This window comes from Chelonoidis abingdonii, chromosome 15 (genome assembly GCF_003597395.2).
Source record: "Chelonoidis abingdonii isolate Lonesome George chromosome 15, CheloAbing_2.0, whole genome shotgun sequence".
Taxonomy (NCBI): domain Eukaryota; kingdom Metazoa; phylum Chordata; order Testudines; family Testudinidae; genus Chelonoidis; species Chelonoidis abingdonii.
Window position 1 is genome coordinate 14049339 of NC_133783.1, and position 16658 is coordinate 14065996.

The 16658-nt window shown below is 42.4% G+C and overlaps 1 protein-coding gene across 6 annotated transcripts in view; it reads left to right on the top strand.

The window, feature by feature from the left end:
• Window positions 1-16658, top strand: part of GRID1 (glutamate ionotropic receptor delta type subunit 1) — an 890324-nt gene that overhangs the window by 355404 nt on the left and 518262 nt on the right. For all 6 annotated transcript variants that reach the window (XM_075072547.1, XM_075072543.1, XM_075072545.1 and 3 more), the window contains exon 3: window positions 8826-9110. In XM_075072547.1, coding sequence (XP_074928648.1) covers window positions 8826-9110 — 285 coding nt within the window. The remainder of the gene's footprint in view (window positions 1-8825; window positions 9111-16658) is intronic.

Here is a 16658-nt window from a genome sequence, read left to right on the forward strand (position 1 = left end):
GTCTAGCTCAGGTGGTAATATGAATACAGTGAAAATTATACTTTTGCTTCAGAAGTTTGCATATTCAAGTCCTTACCCAAGATGTGCAGTACTTGATGCTTTGATACATTATGGCTGGCTGCTGATGGTCAGAGATGCCTTTTGCGGACCAGTAGGTGCAATTCCAAACTCACTTATCTGTTTAACATTGACTTCAGTTAGTCTTTGATTTACACACAATAAGTCAAATATATGCACATTCCAATTTCAAGTGTTTTCTCCAGATGAAAATAAAAGTTCCTGTCATTTGACAAAAAGTGAATTAAATAGCTCCATTTTCCTCTGTATTCATTCTCTCTCTTGGTAAAACCAGATTAAAATATCCAAGTGTTTTTGTAAGATGCTGTTGAACATATAACTCAGCCTGTTGCATTTGCCATGGTTATTAGGTAAGTTAGGTTAGTAGCTAGCTATTGACTTTGGACTGTGTAAATCTGCAGGCATGGATAATTCAATGAATTTAAGGGATTCAATCTATATAGATTCCCCCCTGCCAACACACACACAGATTTTGCTGTTCGCTTTGGAATCTATTTTTTCATTTAATAAACCCAAAATTTCCTAGTCCTTCTGGTTTATGAAAATAACCTTCAATGAAGTATGTCTTTTTGTCTGAGTAACTGAAACAATAGCACCAAAGCAAGTGTGAACTCCCTCCTGCCCCACCCTGCCACAGGCTGATCTCAATACAATTGGGCTGCTAGATTTGAAGCCTAATTCCAAACACTTTAAATGCAACTTCGTTAATCATTTCTTTGCAGAGTGTTGCGCTAGAAGTATTGGGTATATCAAGTGTGGTGGATGTATGCACACTTGCCAGATTTGAAAGAACTTTCTTAGTAACGTAGCAGTGAGTTCTCGACATTCAAATAGACAAATATTATAAAATGCAATTGATTTGTATAGCGCATCTCTCAAAAGCCATATTGCAGATAGCAATAAAGGGAAAGATACTCACAAATTCAAGTGAAAAGGAAAGGTTTAACCTTAAAAAGGGGAAGGTGATTCAATATCCGAAGGAATCAGGTAAAGGGTCGAAGATAGTTTTGGCAATATAAATAGAAGTGAGATCCAACTATGTACTTAAGAACAGAGCAGAGGAGTAGAAGCGAGATCAAGATTGAAGAGAGAGTGTGAATAATAGTACTTGGATATATTGTTCAGGTTGGCAATGTATTGGGAGCTAGTTTATTGAAAATTGTGGCAACACGAGCAATTTTTCAATCATATTCTGAAATGAATTGGAAACCAGTAGAAGGGAGACTGGAAGCTGGTGATATGCCTCTGTTTTCTGGAGCAAGATATTAGTCTACCTCCAGTACATAAACTCCCTGAAGTTTAGAGAGTTAAGGATTTAATTGGAGACGGGGCTGAGCCAAACTCCAGAATCCAAACATCCCTGAGCTTTCGGGAAAATTAGTTCCAAATTCAAATTTTACAGCTTGTGCTTCTCTTTAGAAATAAGATGGCAATCCAGAAAGGAATAGCAATAGTGATGAAATGAATAGTAAATAGATGTTTGTCAAGATAAAGAATAATTTTTACATTATTCCATAAATAATCATAAGCCTCAGCGGATCCACTGACAGGGAAATGCGGTAAGAAAATGTATGTGTAAGATAGAGAATGACTGCAAAATATCTGGACTTCCAAGCTAACATATAGTCTGAATGGAGTGTTATTGTGGAGTTGGAGATGTAGGTCAATGAAGTAGTGAAAAGTTGTGGTATACTGTAGCTAGGACCAAACAGTCAAAATAGATCAAGAAGAGTTAAAGGTGACAGACAGTGACAGTATCCAAGATAGAAGCCAGAAATGAAATGTCATAGACAGAGAAGATGGATGGAGAACATGGCCAGGGATAGGGCCTTGAGGTACTCCAGTAATGGAGGAGATGTTAGAAAGATGAAAATCCTCCTTCAGAAATAAAAAGGAGAGCTTATGAAAGCAGAATTCAAAAGAAATTGTGGGAGATGCTTCTTGCTCAAGGTACATGAAGACTATAGAATGATCAATATTTTTGAAAGCCTCATTAACAGTAAGTAGGAGGATGATAGATCTGTGATCAGAGGCGAAGGTAGGCCAATAAGAATCTAGAAAAAAGATTTCACTTAGATCTATTGTATACATTATTGTCCTTTAGAAATGATGGCAATAGTGGGTTTATGTTGCCATCAGCTAATCAATTGCAGCAGTCCTGTCCAGTGGTTTGTGGGATGTGAAATCTTCTGTAAAACATGGTCCATCAGTGATGAAGGCAATACAGTTAAACTAATACATCTTACTGTTTGTTAATCAGTGAAACCCTGAGGGCAGGTCATTTTAAAATATTCTGTTTTTCAGCTGTGGATCTCAAGATTTTAAAAGCATTGCTTGATGAAACCTCACAATACCCCTGTGAGGTAGGCAGATGCTATTGTAACAGTCTTAGATGAAGCAGTGAGAAGTACTGGAGTCTAAAAGTTAGAGAAGAGGAATGAAGGTCAGAGTCCTGGATTCTCTTCTCCCCAATACTAGTGAGTCATTGTGTGATCTTGAGCTATTCCCTTAAAATCACATCATCTTGTTTTCCATTTTACAGATAAGCAAACTATCACCCTTCGTAAAGCACATTGATATCGTGAAATGAAAAGCACCAACCATGTGCAAAGCATTTTTAGTATCTTATATATGGGTGAGGTACAGAGAGGTTGTGATTTACTCAAGGTCATATAATGAGGTAGCAACTGAACTTTGTGCAAACGAGGATCCATGAGTCCCAATCGTGCGCTAACCAGTAGATAGCACTCCCTGCCAATATCAGAAAAAAATAGAATAGAAAATTAACTAATCTCTTCTCATACCACAGCAACAGCTGGGAAGCAGAGGGGAGAGAGGGATCCTGACAAATGTCCCCAAAGTTGCTTTCAGATTTCTTATTATTCTTCGTCATTACTTAGCTTTAAACCACTTTAAGGATGCCTCATGAATGAGAGAGATATTAAGTAAAACTGAACTGGATTCTGTATTATACCTTCAGAGTTATTCTCTGATGCATACAGACGGATGGTGATGCATTTGTTCTTAATATACTAAATCCTAACAGGATTGTCAGTGTTGTGAAGTTGGTTGAACTCTTTGGACTCTACCATATTATAATTTATACAGTACAGCAGTGGTCCTCAGCCTTTTTTGTCTGGCGAGTGCCAGATGAAGGACCGTGGCAGCAATCGAGCATCCACCGAAATGCTGCCAAAATTTGGTGGCATTTCGGTGGCGACGCCTCTGGATGACGTCGCTTGTCATAAGAACATAACATAAGAATGGCTGTACTGGGTCATACCAAAGGTCCATCTAGTCCAGTATCTGCCTACCGATGGGCCAATGCCAGATGCCCCAGAGGGAGTGAACCTGACAGGCAATGATCAAGTGATCTCTCTCCTGCCATCCATCTCCATCCTCTGACAAACAGAGGCTAGGGACACCATTCCTTACCCATCCTGGCTAATAGCCATTAAAAGAGAGAGATCACATGGGAACTGTTAGTTAAATTGGAAAAGATGGGGATGAATAATGAAAGTTGTTAAGTGTGATAAGGATGGCCTTAAAGGGGAGACTCCAGGGAGTACTGAAAGGTGAATCTGATCAGGTCTGGGGAAGGAGGTTACAGTGGAGTCCCTCAGGATCGGTTGGAGACCGGAGCTATTAACCTTTTATACGTGACCCTTGAGCCCAAAGAGCGGATAGTGCTAAGAAAGTTGCGGATGACACAAAAGCTGGGAGGTTTGCTACACACGGAGAAAGGACCCGGGATACTATAGACAGCGAAGATCTGGGATGACTCTGTAAAACTGGAGTAATAGTATAGGATGAAAGATATAGGAAAGTGCAGGTCAGCATTTAGGGCGTAATAATAAGAATTTTAGACTATTACAATTGGGGAGATGTGGAGAGCAACAGAGGGAGGAAAGGACCTTGGGGTATTGGTTGGTAGCAGGATGTCTATGAGCCGCCAATGCGATATGGCCCTTAAAAAAGCAAATGCGGTTTAGGGTGCATCAGGCGAGGTATTTCCAGCAAGGATAAGGGAGATGTTAGTACCTTTAATAAGGCGCTGGTGAGACCTCACCTGAGACGGTGCAGTTCTGGTGTCCCATGTTTAAGAAAGATGAATTCCAAACGGTAACAGGTTCAGAGACGGGCTACTAGGATGATCGAGGAATGGAAAACCTGCCTTATGAAAGGAGAACTCAAAGAGCTTGGCTTGTTTACCTAGCCAAAGAAGGCTCGGGGGGATATGCTTGCTCTATATACAATATAATCAGGGGATAATGTTAGGAAGGGAGAGGAATTATTTAAGCTTAGTACTAATGTAGGCACAAGGACAAATGGTACAAACAGGAATATAGGAAGTTTGACTTGAAATCAGATGAAGGTTTCTAACCATTAGGGGAGTGAAGTCGTGGAACAGCCTCCAAGGAAGTAGTGGGGACATAAAGACTTATCTGGCTTTAACACTAAGCTTGATAAGTATATGAGGGGATGATATGATGGGATAGTTTAATTTCTGGCAAATTGATCTTGGATTACTCAGCAGGTAAGTCTGCTCAGATGGTCTGTGAGGGATGTTCGATGGGATGGGGATCTGAATTACTGCAGAGAATTCTTTCCTGAGTGCTGGCTGGTGAGTCTTGCCACAGGCCTCAGGGTTTTAGCTGATCGCCATAGTTTGGGGTCGGAAGGAATTTCCTCCAGGGAGGATTGAAGGCGGCCCTGGAGGTTTTTCGCCTTCCTCTGCAGCGTGGGGCATGGGTCACTTGCTGGTGGATTCTCTGCAGCTTGAGGTCTTTCAAACCACAATTTTGAGGACTTCAATAAACTCAGTCAGGGGTTAGGGGTTGTTATAAAAGTGGATGGGTTGGTAGGGTTCAGGGTTCTGTGGCCTGCTTTGTGCAGGAGGTCAGACTAGATGATCGTATTGGTCCCTTCTGACCTATGAGTCTATAAGTCTATGAGTCTAAATGCTGTTATAGTCCTAGCCTTCACAACTGCCTCAGGTAAGGAGTTCCACAAGTTGACTGTGTGCTGCGTGAAGAACTTCCTTTTATTTGCTTTAAACCTGCTGCCTATTAATTTCCTTTGGTGACTCCTAGTTCTTGTATTATGGGAATAAGTAAATAACTTTTCCTTATCCACTTTCTCCACTTGTCGGCAGCAAGCGGCGTCATCCAGAGGTGTCGCTGCCGAAATGCCGCCGAATTTTGGCTGCATTTTGGCAGATGCTTGACTGCCAGCCAGGATGCGGGTGCATTTAGATGCCCCCGTGGGCCTCATGGCACCTGCAGGCACCGCGTTGGGGACCCCTGCGGTAGAGGCTTTCTATTTAGAAAAAAATCAACTGCTTTGTTTCGCGTTACACGAACTTTGTAGTAAGAAGGGCATGACTAATACAATGTGAATTCAAATTGCTTAGAGTTCTCCCCCGTTTTTGTGTTGCTCTGATTATACTATTTCAGACTGTAAATGTGGAATATAATGAAATTACAAATGTTTTAGCACTTGTGAAAGCTACGAAATTAACAGCCCTCTATACTGAGTTCTTCTGCTTAGCCAGTCGATATGAACGGTACAGCAGCAGGTCAAAATCCCCCAACAACACACTGCATTACCCATGTGCTCAGGGTATCCTGAGAGATCAGAGGGCCCTGTTTCCACAATCCACTGAATCGCTGTACTTCTAGCTGCCAACAAGGGAGCAGTTAGCGGTTAATGCCAGCTACTGTATGAGGTTATCTTTTGTTACATGGATATTTTCCTGTTATTAGCTGCTATTCTGACCTTAAAGTCTGAGTCTGAGCTATACTGAGGACTCCTCCTCATTTCACTTAGATCACCAAGCAACAGTGAAATGGTAAGAATTTCCTATTGCTTTTGACATAGGTCAAATTTTCCACACTTGATTGCTTCTATAACTCATTACCTATCTCTGAGCCATGATGTGTCCTACAATACAGACTGTTAGGAAAAGGTTTTGCTTTTCCTCTGGCTACTTTTACAAGTAGAATTGTAGATCCAGGCATGTTGTTCTCACCTTAAATGACACCAAAGCTCACTGGTTGGTGATCCCTCCAGGAGTTTGTCTCAGCTGGGCTATTCTCTTTCCTCTGTCTCCACTTCTTTCTTCCCTATTCCCTCCCCTACTGTGACTAATTAAATTACCTATGTGACACGTCCCGCTTTCTCTGGCAACTGGCCTGGGAAATTAAATCTGTTACCAAACCTAGGTCTCTTATTTGGCAAGGCAATGCTTCTCTGCTTCTGAATCAGGTCAGCTCCCAGAAGGGAGAAAACCCAACTATTTTATTTAATTATAATTAACGCAGAGTAAATTTAGATAATGCAGATGACACGTTTATTGTAAGGACCATCAAGGGAATGGTTTTAAAAGCACTTCACCTTTTCACTGTTTGATTAGTTTACTTGCTGAGCATTCCACCTACAGTGAAGTATGTACATCCGATGTCAAAGTGAAATCACTGTTTTCTCTGTACTTTTTAAAAAGGACCTTCTGTGGAATAGTTAACTGGTTGTGTCAAAAATATATATGGTATGTAATTACCAGTGACTTGTACAGGTCCTCTGTTTCTGAGAATTGAGGGAGGCCAATTGGCTGGATCTGGCATATTTGGAGTGTTTTCATTGGATCCCTAACTTTTCCTTCACTTTTTCCAACTCTTTGAACTTTCTGGTTCCACCCAAGACCAAAGTGGTCACACAGAAATAGCACAAGGATCCTGTTTTTGTTGTATGATCAGAGCAGAAAATATTGGAAACATACTGTGTATGTGTAGGTTTCAAAATACAGAACTTTTTTTGGGAGAGGGACGGGCATAGGAGGATATGAGGGAGAGGAGAAGAGTGTCTTTATAATGGACTCTGTTCTGGATTTAAACTCTGGAACTTCTTGTTCAAAATCCAGATCTGATTTTTGTGGCTACTTTCCTCCTGCTTGAATAATGAATATTACAGATTAGAAGTTGTAGTGTATGCAGTTGTTTGAGTGTTGTACTATTTGTACTGTACCTCTCCATTTCTAGTGGCCTCCTTTCTGCAGACTGGGGATTGAATGAGGGGCCTCCAGAGCTAAAAGCATGAGTCTACAGCTCAGACTCAAGAGCTGATAGCTGTAATTACCACACTTCCTCTGTGGATCAGGTGCAGTGTGGACACACCATGCATTGACCAATAGGTTACATATTTCCTGTGGACAAAGGAAGCTCATCAGCACTTTAGATCCAGGATCACTCCCCATTTACATGACAGGCACTATCTTATAGAGGAAAGTGATGGTGCAATGATTAGGACACTAACTGAGGATATGAGATGTGGCTCAGTTCCTTGCTCTGCCACAGGCTTCTTGTGGGACAAATCACTTACTCCATGCCTCAGTTCCCCAGTTGTCAAATGGGAAGAATGGTCCTTCCTTACCTCAAAGGCCCGTTGTGAGGATAAATGCAATAAAGAGTGTGTGATGCTCAGATACTGTAGTAATGGGGGCTATATAATTACCTGGGACAGGTGCTGCGGATTGTACTAAGGACCTTTAGTGCTGAAAGCATGGCTCTTTATAGCACTTGGTGCTTTAGCTGGGGGGTGGGTGGGAGGTATAACAGAGTCTTCTGTAAACTGGGTGTGGGGTTGGGGTGGGATTGCATAACACAGACTTGTAGGTTACGACGACACTGCTCTCTCATGGAAACTTTACTGTGATCCTTTCTTGTTCTTTCCCATAATCTAAACTAAAAGTAACTTAGACTAAAAGTACCTGGTTGTTCTTTGTGTAAGGAAAAATATAACAGATGTGTCGGTTGCACTTTTCAACAAAATAATAGTTTGCTAAATTGGAGATCCAAGGGCTAGGCTTTACAGCTAACACTGTAAGTATTTAGAATTTGTGTGACACTCCGTTTCAGTAGCAGATGGTTTCAAATTTGCTTTTAAATTGCAGGTGCTCTTCCAGATTTTTTAAAGACAACTTTACAGTGTTAATAAATGCTTAGTCATTCATGCTTTTCCCTTCAGTTAAAAACATACTTAAAGAGTCATCTTGGTTAAAAAAGTGCACTTTTTTTGTAAGTTTAAAAATCCTTCAGAACTTTGTAAAAACCAAATGCTTGAGACTGCAATCTCTCTTTAGGGCCCCAACATTTTGATCTCTGCAATACACATCAGATGAAGGATGGTTTTGTGGCTAAGGCACTGAACTGGGACTCAGCAGTTCTGAGTCCACTTCTTGTCTCAGTCACTGACTTCCTGTATGACCTGAGGCAAGTTGTTTAATCTTTGCCTCCATTTCCCATCTGAAAATGGAGACATTGTCTCTTTCTCTCTCTTCCCTCCCCCGCCCCCCCCCGGGTCTGTTTCCCCAACTTAGATTGTGATAGGGTGACCAGATAGCAAGTATGAAAAATTGGGACACTTTTATGCCATCGGGGTGATGGTATAGTTGCGTATATAAGACAAAACCCCTAATATCTGGATTGTCCCAGTAATATCCGGATGTCTGCTCACCTTAGATTGTAAGCTTTTTGGTGCAGGAACTGCCTCTGACTGTGTATGTACAATACCTAGCTCAGTGGGGTCTTGCTCTCAGTTGGAGCAATGTGGCATAACTGTAGTATAACTAACCACAGCATGTCCGGCTCTTCAGGGCAGAAATTGTATCTACCTTGTTGTCTGTAGTGCTTAGCTAGACCAAAGGAGTTTTGAACTTGCTCTAACCCTGTTTTCTCCTTTGTTTTCCTCAGCCTGTGACCTGATGACCCTGGGAATCTTAGCCTTAGTGACATCCACTGGTTGTGCCTCAGCCAATGCTCTGCAGTCCCTGACGGATGCCATGCACATCCCACACCTCTTTGTACAGCGCAACTCAGGAGGCTCCCCACGCACTGCTTGCCACCTAAATCCTAGTCTTGAGGAGGAAGAATATACGCTAGCAGCCAGACCGCCTGTCCGCCTCAATGATGTTATGCTGAAACTCGTCACCGAACTTCGATGGCAAAAATTCATAGTATTTTATGACAGTGATTATGGTGAGTGCAATGCATCATTTCAGACATACCACGGCGTCTCTCTCGTGTTTAGCTGGAAAAGGCGGTGCAGACATTCGGTTATGGGAAACAGTTGTTTGGGCTTGTTGCAGATTATGAGGAAAATGTTTTGAATGGACATAGATCTGTAGTTTTGAGTGAAATAGTGCTGTGAAAAGTAATTCTCAGAAAGGCAGCAAAGTTGCTTAGTAACACCCTATCAAGACAGCTGAAGTTTGAATCATTTTACACGTTTACAGTAAAATATTAATAAACTGTTGACATTGATTGGCAGTGTTCATATGGGTATACAATGGAGTACAAGAAGAACTCTACATCAATCCTTTGTAATACGCTTCCTGTCAAAGCTGAGCACAGTTCTCTTTAAAAATTAATTTTTAAAATTTCTATTACTAACTTCTCTATATGGTTCCCTCCACAATTCTCTGTTTGGAGCATGTATCACAGTGGTACATTTCATGACATTTATAGTAAAGGTTAGAGTTAGCATTTCCCCTGTGTCTGATCTGAGTTATATATCTGTCAGCAAAATTTTACTCTGGGCTGAAACTTGGGAAACAGAAATCTTAGCTTGAGTGAATTAGGTATTCCAAAGTCAAAATAAATTAATCTACGTGTTGCTGAACTCTCACATTGCAAAGATAAAAATCTAAGTTGATTATTTTTTGCATTCCAGAGATGAAGCTATGGCTCCATTTTTTAAAACTGATATTGTATTCACTGCCATCAGCTTGTGATTTAGTCTCTTGAATAGGGATCAGCAGACTTGTTCTGCCTGATTTCAACCCCCTGCAAGCATTTGTGTTTGAAGTTTGACTTGCACAATTTTTATTTTGTGCCTTAATATGGAAAGAGTGTCGGGGGAGTGGGGAGGAAGGATGGGAAATAAGGAGAGAGAGAGAGAAATTTTGTAGTTGTAAACTGTATTAGAGCTATATGGTATACTGTATAGTGTGTCCACTTACACCAGCAGAGCTTTCTTGTTCTATTCCTACTGCACAGCACAAGCTTCCTTTTAGCTAGCTGGGAAAGCACAGCTTTTTATTTAATTTAAAAGGAATCACTCTTGGTAAAAATAAAAATGGGTTTAAATTTAGATTTATGTTTGAAAAGGTTTCTGAGCTCAGGCTAGTTTTGCAAATCCTGGGAACTGCCCCCAGAAAAACATTTGTGAGGAAGGTTCACCCATTTCTAAAGGAACAGCTGCTGCTGATTTTGTTCAGAAATTCAATCTAGAGCTCCAAAGCAGTATCAGTTCTGTAGAAATGTCTTAGGGTTGGATTCAATATGCAGATTTACATTATACTTCTGAACTTAGATGATCTGTCGGGTAAAAAAACCAAAGGCCCAGTCCTGCAGGCCTTACTTGACCAAACTTCCTTTGATTCCTTGTCCTATATACAATATATTTGGCCATATCTCTCTTGAAAGAGCTGAACTTCAATGTACTAGGTGCAGGGCCGGCTCCAGGCGCCAGCTTATCAAGCAGGTGCTTGGGGCGGCATCTCGGGACCTCCCGCTGAATTGCCACAGGTTGCGATCGCTTTTTTTTTCTTTTTTTGCTGCATGGGGCAGCCAAACCCCTGGAGCCGGCCCTGACTAGGTGAATGGCTTCTGTTCTCAGAATTACTATGCAGCAAAATATTTGGCTTGCAGAAGGTAAGATTACTTGAGCGTTTATTTCCATACCCTCAAAATATCTTGCAAATATCACTTTATGGTTAATCTCTCTTGTTGCCCTAATCTTAAGGCACAGTTTGTAACCCAGCAAATTTGCAAGGGATAGGGCTGCTCAGGTCAGGAATCTGCAGGGAGGACAGTCCAAAATCTTCAGGATTCCTGGCCCCAACCACACCACAGATAATCCTGCACACATTGCACCACCACCCCCTTCTCCTGGTAGCAAGATTCGTTATTGAGCTATGCTACCACTGATTTCAGTACTATGGTTATGTTCCATTGTCTTTCTCTGTAAGGAATTAATATCTCAGTGCCTAACTGTGGTACCCTTACTGACATTGAATAGTACCTTGTTCTAGAAGTAAGTTACATGGTGTAAGATACTATTCGGTGTGATTAAGATTATTATCTGGCCCTCAGTTGGGGAGGTAGTACTCTTTGGAGAAGCACTGCTGTTGGGTAGCAGTTGCCACAGACTTCAAGCCTCTTTCCAAGGGGAGCATGTTTCATAATACATAATTCCCCTCTCTCTCTTCCTATGGGTGCTCATTATTCCTTTATACCGGGAATCTCTGATACTCAATACTCCATACAGAAAGGCTAATGTGGGTTCAGGGGAATCCTGCTTCTCCCCTTCACTTTGTCCTCATTGTCCATTTGCGCAGGTGTTTGTTTGCTTCCAGACATGCAGAGAGATGGGAGCATCTGGGTCAGTCATTGCAATCTTTGGGGGGGAAATATTCTATGCATGACTTGGGAGAAATGAGCAAATGTGTGAAGTTTGTTTTTCCCCAAACTAAATACTGTGCTTTCTTGAGACTAATATTTATGTGATTCCGAAGTAAATAACATACACTTTTAGAGACTTCCATAATGATTCTGTAAGTTTAAACTTAACATTCAGGAGTACATGACATTAAATTAATATTACAATGTAACATCAGCCAATGTGAAGAAATTGGAAGTACCGTATATACTCATTCGTAAGCTGATTTTTTTAGTAAAAAAGGGAAGCACCAGAGAAGGGGGTCGGCTTATGAATGGGTATAGAGAGGGAGAGGTAGGACACAATCCCTCCCCCAAACAGAGGGAGCAGCGAGAAGCAGCACAGCCAGAAGGGAAGAGGCGGGGCCAGAGTCTCTCTGCTTCTGGCCATGCTGCTCTCCCCACAGCCTCCAAAGCAGCTGCGGCTCCAGGGCTGGCAGGCTGCAGCCGTGCTGCTCGGTCCCGCCCCCCAGAGCAGGCTGTGGCTGTGCTGCCTGGGCGCCTGAGCATGCTGCAGTCGTGCTGCCCGGTCTGGCCCATCGGAGCAAGCTGCGGCCGTGCTGCCCAGCCTACCGGAGCAGCTCCAGCCAGGCCAGAGACATCGTCCCCAGATAAGGTGGGAAAAAATGGGATGGGGAGAGCGTGGGGGTCTTGGGCTAGGGCTGGGGTCATGTGGGGGGTGGTCACAGGAGTTACTCCTCTGACCCCCAGCTTCTCCCCCCTCCCCCCCCCCAAAATATTTCCCTACCAGTTGCAATCCCCGCTCGTCAGAGTAAGCAGCCAGCATGCCGGGACACTTTTTGTTTACCTTTTACCTCCATGCCTGCGGATGCTCGACGTAAACAAACCATCTTGGCCCACCAGTAGCTTATCCTCATGGCCCAAGAACCAAAGTTTGCTGACCCCTGAATTATAGGGTTGGCTTATGAATGGATCATTAAAATTTTCCATTTTTCACTTATCCATCTTCGGGGGGGTAGGGGAGTTGGCTTATAAACGAACCGGCTTATGATCGAGTATATACGGTAATAGTTGAGAGTAAATCCAGTCACCTTTTCTATCTTTGTTTTGCTTTATTCCTCCCCACCAGTGTGAAATCTGGAAAGAGAGTCATCATTAAATTTGGATTTTTGTGTTTCTTTCTACTGCAGGGGTAGGCAACCTATGGCATGTGTGCTGAAAGCGGCACGCGAACTGATTTTCAGTGGCACTCGCACTGCTCGGGTCCTTACCACCAGTCCTGGGGGCTCTGCATTTTAATTTTATTTTAAATGAAGTTTCTTAAACATTTTAAAAACCTTATTTACTTTATAATATATAACTAAACTATTGTTGTATGTAGACTTATAGAAAGATCTAAAAAGATTAAAATGTATTACTGGCACACAAAACCTTAAATCAGAGTGAATAAATGAAGACTCGGCACACATCTTCTGAAAGGTTGCCAACCCCTGTTCTAATGCATCAACTTGATACTAGTTGTAGTGGTAAACTTTCTTGGGAATGTGTTTCTCTGCACTCGATAATTCCATTTTTGTCATCTGTATGTTCAGCGGAAACAGTTTTGTGTGACTGATTCACTGCAATGTATCTCAGTGAATCACCTCCACAAATACAGGAGCGACATCTCTGCGGCATCTTCAAAGCAGTGTATGGCATCCCATGAGCTGCTATAAACTGCACCAGCTGGCTTTGGTTCCTACATGTTAGATGAGGATTGTGCTTTGCTTTCTGTCTCTTCTCCTGTATGCTCCTGGTTGTCCCTGTCATGCTCCCTGCACAGGGAGGTGGAGAGAAAGGAAGAGTAGGAGCCAGTTCCAGGCTTACTTGACACCCCCTTATGCTGGAGGCATACTCAGCTGGGGAGTTATGGCGGGTTTCCACTGCCTTCACTCTGCAGAAAAAAATGAAACAGAGCACACCAGAAAATCTGGTACAGGAGGATTTGTGTGCGTGTGTGTGTGGGGGCAGATAGGGAATTTTTTTTTAAGATACCAGTAGGTATTTGCTGGGAAAGGGAGGTGGGAGAGAGTCTGTGGATGTGTAGTTGCTAACTTAGTTGGCAGGAAATTACACAGAGAAACTAAAAACTGACTGCCACACACTTAATATTGGTTCCTCTGCCATCTGCTTAGTTTCTCACCAGACCTGTGCTTTTGCACTTTCAGCTGACTGACTTCCCAGGTCTGCGTTCCTGATCTGACTTTTGAGTAAAGGACTGACAGTGAGGATGCAGGTCACTTGGAGAACATGTCCTTATGATCAAGGAGGGTTTACAGCATTAGGCATTTGTGATTGATTCCAGTAAACAGTCCTCATCTATGCAGCGTTTGGAAATCATAACTTTTCCCTGAATTAATATTTTTCATTTATCCATCTGTAAAACCAACTAGACTCTGCATGTCATCCTCCTAGAAACAGTCAGATTTTCTAAGGACAAAATGATGTTGTTAAGGAATCTTGCATAATTAAAACAAAACCTTTGTTTATAACCTCATGGAGAACTTAAAGCTGAAGTCTGTTTACATATTGATTGTCTTCCCCATCACACACTCTTTGCATTGATCGTGACCAAAAATAATCTAATATAAAATTGACATGGCAAATGTGTACACGTGGCAAGTCAAATGTTAGCCTTTACCTCAACAGGACTGTCTTACAGAGCTGTGGCTAGGATGAAACATGGCTTGTTTGACATTTTTGGCACAAACTTTAGAGAGAGAAATTTCTATGCACAAACTTTGCAGAGTGCAAGATGTTCCTTTTTGGTAGAATGCCCCAAAATCATATTTTTAAACTTGACATGAAATAGAAAGATAGGAGTGAACCTAGCAACTAGAGAGAGAAATTGCTAAATAGAAAAGGCAAAAGCCTGGTTCAATTTGTGATATTCAGGCTGTGTTGAAACTGGAGCTTTTAAATTTTGCCATTTTTGCGGGGAAGAAATGAGTAATAGCCTCTTTTAATGTAGCGAAGGGACCTTTCAAAGACCTCCATCTTGAAGGTTGAGACATAAAACCTTTTCTCAATGGTACAATATTCTTCTACTGGGTCATACTGATGAAGAAAAGATCAATTGGCATGTCTCCATATAGCTTTTGTACATTTGTGGAAGGAACATGGGGGATTCATGTTTTCTCCATAGATAATGTTTTTTATGACTCTACTAACCCCCACTTTTAATGGTACTTTTCTTGTACATAAGAAGTGTGTCATTTCAGAAGAGGCACTGAGAACTAGAAAAGCTGCATTTGCTGCAGCCATGTGTGCATAAAAAAGAAAAGAGGGGCAAACTGAGTAGAATGTGCACATGCTACTCTTCATTGATACTAGTGGGAGTTGTGCCTGCAGAGCTAGGTACGAAAATTGGTGCACTGTGTTTACGATAGCTTAATAAGAAAACTAAATTAAGTCTCTTCACAGTCTGAACTTCTGGAGTATGGCTGAGCAGTCTGAGCATAGGTGTGGAAGTGAGACAGTATAAATTCTAGCCCTAGCTCTGCCACTTCCTTGCTCAGTTCTCTCAGGAAGGGCATTCAATCTCTGTATGCTTTAGTTTCCCTGTCTGTAAAATAGGTTTAAAAAAACCCCAAAATTCTTCCTCATAGGGAGATTGAAACTTAACTAGTATTTGAAATTCACTTTGAGGCCCTCAGGGGAAAGACACTATAGAACTATAAAGTATTAATTGGCAATAATCTAATTATAACCAGATGCATTTACCCAAGGAACCATGGTCATATTAAGCGGACACATTTTTTAGGATGATTTTTAGAAGACCAAGATTAATGACTGTAATTGGGTTTAATTTATGAAAAAATGGTGTCTGCATTAAGCGTTAGTGGTTCTCCTACTGTGGTCTGTGGAGTTGCTATCTCAATGGAAAAATCTGCAGTAGGAATAAAAGGAGATTGTGGCATGTTGGAACACTCCAGTTTCATAGGTCACTGTGTTTGGATTGTATTCTGGGCTGCTTTGTATGCCTGCAAGCAGGGCCAGTGCAAGGATGTTTCGCGCCCTAGGCGAAACTTCCACATTGCGCCCTCCCCCCCGTACCTCCACTCTGAGGCACTCCTCCCCACCCCCATGGCAGCTCCCACCCTCTGCCCTGAGGCACCCCTCTCCCTGCTCCAGCTCACCCCTGCTCTGTGCATGAGCACCCCGAGCATGCTGTGGCCGCTTCACTTCTCCCGCCTCCCAGGCTTGCGGCACCTAAGCTGATTGGCACCGCAAGCCTGGGAGGCGGGAGAAGTAAAGCGACATGGCATACTCAGGGAGGAGGTGGGGCAGGGGTGAGCTGGGGCGGGGAGTTCCCCTGCGTGCTGCCTGGCCATTACTTGCTGCAGGCGGCCCTCCCCGAGCTCCCCTGCCCCAGCTCCCTCCGTCTAAATGCCAGTGGCGACCGGGACAGCTGAAGATCCGGCCGCCGCGGTCGCTGCTGAAGAAAATGGCGCTCCTCAAATGCCAGTGCCCTAGACGACCGTCTAGGTTGCCTAAAGGGTTGCAACAGCCCTGCCTGCAAGAAATTTGCTATCAAGTCTATTTTGTTTGCTTTTTGTTTTGTGGGTTTTACTGGTGTAGATTCATCAATGATCAAATTGGCTGATACCAAAGTTGACGGGGTAGCAAGCACAGAGGAGAACCTAACGAAACTGTGAGATGACCTCAAGGGGTTCGAGCTATGGGATGCATGCAACAAGGGGAGATCTGACACTAATCAATGTGAGCAAGAGCAGATGAACAGTGCTATAACTGCCATAGAAAAGTACTGTCATTGGGTGGGAAAGTGGCAGCCAATGGAGTGTTTTCCTAAATATAGAGTGCAGGATTGGGTCTACATGCTGCACTGCTGCTACACCACTGATTGACCAAACACCATCTTTAATATATACTAAATATAACTGAGAAGAATCTGCTCGGCTGTGGGGAATACAGTCATTCTGTTTCCCAAGAGATGAGTAATAGTTGTGTTTTTAGGTTAGTCTTATGATTGGATAACATTTCTCTCTTGTGCTATGGTTTCATCTTAAGATCTCTACATTTCCATACACAAACACATGTAAGCAAAACAATTACTCATTTAGG